Source organism: Opisthocomus hoazin, chromosome Z (genome assembly GCF_030867145.1).
Source record: "Opisthocomus hoazin isolate bOpiHoa1 chromosome Z, bOpiHoa1.hap1, whole genome shotgun sequence".
Taxonomy (NCBI): Eukaryota; Metazoa; Chordata; class Aves; order Opisthocomiformes; family Opisthocomidae; genus Opisthocomus; species Opisthocomus hoazin.
The window spans coordinates 53,090,048-53,097,116 of NC_134454.1; the positions used below are offsets into that span (position 1 = coordinate 53,090,048).

The window sequence follows — 7,069 nt, forward strand, 5'->3', positions numbered from 1 at the left end:
GTAGAATGGGAAAAAGCAGAACTCATGGGTTGAGATAAAGTCAGTTTCATAAGACAAGTGTAATAATAATAATGATAATTATAATAATAGAATATGCGAAAGAAGCAATACACGATACATTTTTTTCTCACTGTCTGATGAACAATTGCACAGCCAGTCCCTGAGCAGGGATCACAGAGCTTGCAAATTTCACAGAACTTGTGGAAAAAGACTGAACTCATGGAAGAAGTTTGCACTCGTGGAAAAGATCAGACTCACAGAAAAGGGAGAGTTCTTGCCCCCTAACCACTTCTGTTCGTAAACTGAGCACAATGTCCGTGGTATGGAATGTTTCCATTGTCCAGCTTGGGCTGTGTACCTGGCTGTGCTCCTTCCCTGCTCATTAGCTGGATATGGGAGGCTGGGAAAAATCCTTGATTTCCTAGCAGCAACTGAACACTTCAGTGTTACCAACATTCGTCTCACACTAAATCCAAAACACAACAGCTACTGGGAGGAAAATTAACTCTATCTCAGCTGAAACCAGGGGACAGATGGACTCCTCATTGTCTCTTTGTCACAACTGTCCTTTCTAAATCTAGACATGTTCTGTGAGTAACCATTAGGAATCACCTCCACTCCTTTCTTCTGATAACACAATTGTAATGCTTAGGGTAGGAGAATGTGAGTTGATGACCTCCAAGTGCACGATTTACACTTCCACAGTGAATATGGATAGACCTTTTGGAACTTGTATTCCTGAAACTTTTGAATCTCCCCTGTAGCTCTCGTTAACTTGATGGGCGCACATAAAGATTCTGTCCTATGTAGGCTAAATGGTATGGTATGGGCTTTCTGCACCGGGGATTGCATTCCCGTTCCTGCACTGAGGTTACCTGAACTTCAGAAATATTAGCAAGTACTCCAAAGATTTATTTTTTTCCTTGAACCATGAATGTGTTTCCTTGCATGGACCTTCTTTTGAACCTCATCTGTTATCCCCATACCTATACATCATTGACTCAGACTGCTGACAAGTGTCAGTTTTCTCTTAAAAGAAAAGGCCAGGGTCGGAATCCTTGTATGTGTGGTTTTTCTGACTGAGTGTGAAAGGGAAATTGCTGTCATGGTGGATTTTGTAGGGGCTTTGTATCTCAGTCTGCTAGTGGAGGTAAAGTGCAGGATTTAATTAGACCTCTTGCACTTGAAGAGTGCAAGAGTCAGATGGGATCTTAACCTACACCCCTCCCCATCACCCCGCTATTCAGGTTGATAGCATCATGTACCCTAATGCATTTTTTTCTGATAAATGGAATTTATAGGCGTATCGCTTTCTCCTTTTTCTAGCCAAGAATTTTTTTCTTGTCACTATTCTTAATATATGTGAAGTCTTTCTTACTAGGCATTCAGAAGTTAACAAATCATTGTCATGGGGAGGGAGTGGTATTGAAAATTCTCCATCTATTAAGAATAGGTCAGAGTTAAAGAAAATACATGAAACAGAATGAATATATTGATATTAAGTTGAACCTCAGTTCATAGACCCCTGTAAAACATTTGACATAAATTTCCTTTAATTTGCATGTCATTATCAAATAAGCTGTAATGCAGAGAAACTTAATTTAACAGGTAAATATATACCTGTTAAATCCGCTTTTATAGGAGGATTATGACAAGTACGGGATTCGCATTAGAGTCAAGTTCCACAGCAGCACTGAACTTCATGAATTGACTCCATATCATCAGAGTGGAGGTGAGAAAAGTGTTTCCACTATGTTGTACCTGATGGCTCTACAGGAACTCAACAGATGTCCTTTCAGGGTTGTTGATGAAATAAATCAGGTGAGGATCGACAGTAAAGTATATAACCTCGTAATATACAGATGCTTGTGACAGTGGGGAGAACAGACTTTTTTTCTGCTTTCTTTTAGGGAATGGATCCAATGAATGAGAGAAGAGTTTTTGAAATGGTTGTGAAAACTGCTTGTAAAGAGAGCACGTCTCAGTACTTCTTTATTACGCCAAAGGTACGTGGCAGAAAATTAAATTGAAAGGTTAATGTGTAGGAGAGTTGAGTTTTGCGTGAGAATATCCCTGTAAACACTGTATAACTTATTTCTGTGTACCTAAGAACTTCATATTTAAAGGTAACTATGAGAGAACTTGTCCATTTTAAGGACAGTCCTGGCAGGAGTTCAGGCAACCACGGCTCATCTCATCATAAACACATTCTGGAATTGTGGCCTCTGTGGAAGTATCACAAGTTAACCACCAGTAGATAGAGGTGCCTTGTAACAAGGCTGTCAAGTGTAATGCCTGTAGCTCATAGGAAATTGGGATTTTAGCAGAGACCAACTTCCAGACAAGTCAGATGATGATACTGGAACAGGCTAGTGCTGATGACATTGGAATAACTAGAAGAATCCCACATTAATGGAGAGAAACTGTTGAAGTAATAATCTGAGACTTAGAAGCTCAGAAAAGGTCATTGCTATGCTCCATGGAGAGTAGCTTGAAAAGGACTTTTCAGTCAAGAATGACCAGTGCTTAATTGTGCTCTTCTGTTAAAAAAAGAGAAAAATGGTAGCTGACTTACGGGGTGATGCGGTGGTGTGATGCTGTGGTTTGAAAGGATTAGTAAGTAGGGTGGCTGTTCACCTGCACCTTTGACAGAGGCTAATGTCATGTTCAGCGGGATCCAAGACAGATTGGACCAGTAAAGGTTACTTGTACACCAAGGGAGCAAGCATTCAGTAATGGGCTGGACACCTTGTACTGAGTTATCAGTTCTCCTGCGCCCTGTACGTCACTGTATTTTAGAAAATCTGGCTGGTATGTGCTATTCTTTCTGTAAATAGCAGTTGCAGGACCTGAGAAAAGCCACTCACAGCATTTACCTGACGGAAAGTAGGAGGAAGGTGATGCTTGTTGTTCCTTCTGATCTTACAGCATACTTACCTCCACACAGTTTGGTTGTTTGCTGTTCACATTACTTCTTTCTTACTCTGTGTGTTATCTACCCCTTTTGTCTTGCGATTTCTCTCCTTATTGGATCTGCTTTTCTGGGTTCTCTTCTACTTTGAGAAATAAGAGAGTGGTTTGGATGTTGAAAGGGCAGAGATAGCTCTACTAACTATAATGCCTCCCACGTATAAGGGACTGTAGAAAATTACTGTCTAGGGTTCAGAGTCTGTTTCAGAAGTTGTGCTTGTTGTCAAATTACTAAGAATGGAGAAGGGGGAATACTGAGTGCCCAGAGCTAACCAGAAAGATCAGTGTAAAAATGAGAAAGCAGAAGTAAGAAATTTCAGAAGCTTAAAAAAAAAAAGTGCATTTCACTTTATGGTTAAGAGGAGGATCAAGGAACGTGTTGCACCACTACAAAGCAGCAAGAGATGGAGTTACCAAGAGGTGGCTGAAGGTATTTCCTTCTTCTTTCCTTTCTCAATCAACTGCAAGTAGGTGATCACGACAGTTAACATAGTGAAGTTGTTGTGGCCTGCCACAAAGAACGTTATTGAGATAGTAATTCATGTAAAGGTTTTAGTCTATGAGATAGTTTGAGTGGGCTGCATCAGGGGTTAATTAAAAGGCTGTACAGAGCAGGCTGAGGAGAAAGCAGACTGCTGTTCCAGTGGCTTACCTGCAGTTCCTGAGCCTACACTGTATGTCGTCACTTACTAGAAAGCAAGTATGTAATCACATACTAGAAAGTATGACAAATTGTCATACTAAGCTAAATTCTGCATATGTATCCAGTGGATGCAGGAAAAACTGTTACCGTGGTTTTTTTCATTATGATGACATTTTCCCCAGCTGTATTTTTAAGGAAGCTACAGGGGGGAAGGGGTATAGATTAGTATGCAGTAGAGTTCATTAGGAAAATTATATTCTGAATAGTTGTGATTCACTGTCAGAATGAATAGATGAAATGAATGCAGTCCTTAGGAGTGAGTCTTCTGTTCGAAAATCAGTGTTTTTAATATCAGTCTATGCTGAAACAGATTACATTTATTAAATATGCAAATAATCATCATGTTAGGAGTGAATGCTTCCTTGCTGTAGAGCAAGGTCAGAATTCAAACCAATCTTAGATAGGTAACTTTGTTTGAAAACAGGATGCATTTCAGCACAGACGAGCATAGGACTTGGTATTTAAGTGGGTAAAATCAACAACAGCACGTGGTCTAAGGCATAAATGTCTAAATGACTGGGGAGAGAGAAGTTATAGTGGATTATTACAGTTACAGTGAGCATCAGTTGCAAGTAAATTGCTAAAAGTCACCCTGAGCACTGCAGATAACCCTACAGCTTGCATTATACCAGCCTGCCGGGCTTGTGCCTGACAAGATGTGGACGACAGTAAGTGTCCAGCTTGGGCTGTTACACTTCAGAAAAGTAGCACAGTGGCTGGGATTACTCCAGAAGACAGCAGGGCAACTTTTAAGAAGTTTTGAGAGTTCAGAGTTTCCACTAATGGAAATGGCTTGCCTTGGAGGATCATGAGGCTGAAGAGAGACATAATGATTGTGCCTGAGTAACTCGACCTGTTGCCTTGCCGTGGCAAAAAAAGGAAAAACAGCCAATGTTCTTTGCCCATTGTGGATACGGCAAAAAAGTAATGACCATATTTGCAGCAAGAAGGTACAGATTAGATATGAAGATTTTCCTGTAGTAAGAATAGTGAAGCGTGGAAATTGCCTGAAGAATGAGTGGATTCTTTTTGGGGGGTTCCAGGAACAAATACACATCGTCTCTCAGAAAGGCTATAGTCCTGCTATATTGACCTTTTGAGATCTAAGGCTTTACTTAGACCTTCTTCACCTTTTTTAGATAATGGGGAACCTCTCTTCTAGCTGTTTTGACTTGGGGTTTTGGTTTTTTTGCCAGCTCCTGCAGAATCTCACTTACAATGACAAGATGACGGTGTTGTTTGTCTACAATGGACCTTTTATGTTGGAGTCAAACAAATGGAACTTAAAGGCTTTCTGTAGGCGGCGGCGACGACTTGGAAGGATGGATGAACAGTGATCTATAGAGATATATGTAAAATATATACAATGTTTTTGCACGCCTTTCTGGAACATCTGGCTTTCAAGACTTCAGAAATTGTGGAAGATGAGAACCTGCAAAGCACTGATGCTCAAGAACTTTGCTTCTTAAAACCTGTGTACAGTGTAACATATTTGAAGTGCGTGATTTTTTTTTAAATCTTTCATAGTAGCCTCATTCTCCAAAGAACCTACTTTTTCTCAGTGGTAGTTTTAAATAAAAAGGAGGTTTCTTGTATTTTGCTGATTTGTCAGTAACCAGAAGTACAGTTAATTTTTCTAGGTTATACTGGACTAATTCTGTGTCTGGGGTTGTTTGGGGTTTGTTTTGTTTTAAATTGGAATTTGCTTTTGGTAAATAGTGTTCCCTAAGCACAGTTAAGATGTTCTTCAAACTTTTGCTATTGAAATTGAAACTTTTTGAATTAATGATGAAGATGATGTGTAGGAAGAGAATGGTTTGTAAGTAGCTACGTATTGGTTTCTGTTCTGTGAAAACATACCTGAAGTTAATATAAAGAATATACTATTGTTAGAGTAGTATACTTTATTATTGTTATTTATTATTTCTGAGCTAATGTTGTTCCATTTTGTATTCCTGGATGGATAAGGTCTTTATTTTTCTAGCAAGTCTCTCTCAGCAAGGAGGCAAAGAGCCAAGTGTTTTTGAAACAATGAGCTAGTTAGCTTTTAGAAGTAAAACTAAGCAATATATAATTTTCTGTTGGGTTTTTTTGAAGTTAAAACTGGATATGTTTTTGGTGATAGATGGAGAAGACAGTCCTGATGATTTCAAATATAAGTTAAAACCAGGAAGCTTTTTACAAGGCTTCAGCTGCGTTGGAGTGATATTATACGCAATGGCTTTTCAACAGATAGCCATAAAATTCATTAGTGGGGTTTTGGCCATAGCTGTTAATCATTAGAAAGGAGATGTTATTATCAGAATTCTGAATACCTAAAATAAAAGTCCTGGTTATTTAATTAAATAAATAAAAAAAAAATCTGTCTGAATTGTGAAGAGTACGATTGATAAAGGAAGTGACGATTGGTATGTACAATGTACGTAAATATGATTGTGGAGTCCCAGGACACCATCTGAAGATATGCAGTATCTTTTTTTCACAAGGGGAGTACCCTGCAATAGAATTTCATACGAAATTTGGTGTCCACTTGATTTTGAGTGGGAGTTTTTCCTCACAGGATCCTGTAAATGAACTTTGCCAATGGAATTGATATGTCACAGAATCACAGAATGGTAGGGGTTGGAAGGGACCTCTGTGGGTCATCTAGTCCAAGCCTCCTGCTGAAGTACGGTCACCTACAGTAGGCTGTAGAGGACCTTGTCCAGGCGGGTCTTGAATATCTGCAGAGAAGGAGACTCCACAACCTCCCTGGGCAACCTGTTCCAGTGCTCCATCATCCTCAGAGTGAAGAAGTTCTTCCTCATGTTCAGACGGAACTTCCTGTGCTTCAGTTTGTGCCCACTGCCCTTTGTCCTGTCGCTGGGCACTACTGAAAAGAGCTTGGCCCCGTCCTCCTGACACCCACCCTTCAGATATTTGTAATTATATCTTAGGTCCCCTCACAGCCTTCTCTTCTTCAGGCTGAACAAGCCCAGCTTCCTCAGCCTCTCCTCATAGGGGAGATGTTCCAGTCCCCTCACCATCCTTGTAGCCCTCCGCTGGACTCTTTCCAGTAGCTCCTCATCTTTCTTGAACTGGGGAGCCCAGAACTGGACAGAGTACTCCAGATGAGGCCTCACTAGGGCAGTGTAGAGGGGAAGGAGAACCTCCCTCGACCTGCTGGCCACACTCCTCCTAATGCACCCCAGAATCCCATTGGCCTTCTTGGCAACAAGGGCACACTGCTGGCTCATGGTTAACCTGTCGTCCACCAGGACACCCAGGTCCCTCTCCGCAGAGCTGCTCTCCAGCTTTTTCAGGCTTTTTCATTTGAATGTTAGAAGTAAAATAACCTGCTGCAAAATCCAAACTAGGATCTGAAAGGCTTTGAGTATTAAAAGTTAAGCACTTTAA

At 40.4% G+C, this 7,069-nt stretch overlaps 1 protein-coding gene across 1 annotated transcript in view; it reads left to right on the top strand.

Moving 5' to 3' along the window:
- The window catches only part of SMC5 (structural maintenance of chromosomes 5), a 65,128-nt gene extending 59,128 nt beyond the window's left edge, over positions 1–6,000 (top strand). Inside the window, exons 22-24 of the mRNA XM_075410753.1 lie at positions 1,642–1,821; positions 1,911–2,006; positions 4,870–6,000. Coding sequence (XP_075266868.1) covers positions 1,642–1,821; positions 1,911–2,006; positions 4,870–5,010 — 417 coding nt within the window. The 3' untranslated portion in view covers positions 5,011–6,000. The remainder of the gene's footprint in view (positions 1–1,641; positions 1,822–1,910; positions 2,007–4,869) is intronic.
- The last annotated feature ends 1,069 nt before the right edge of the window (positions 6,001–7,069 follow it).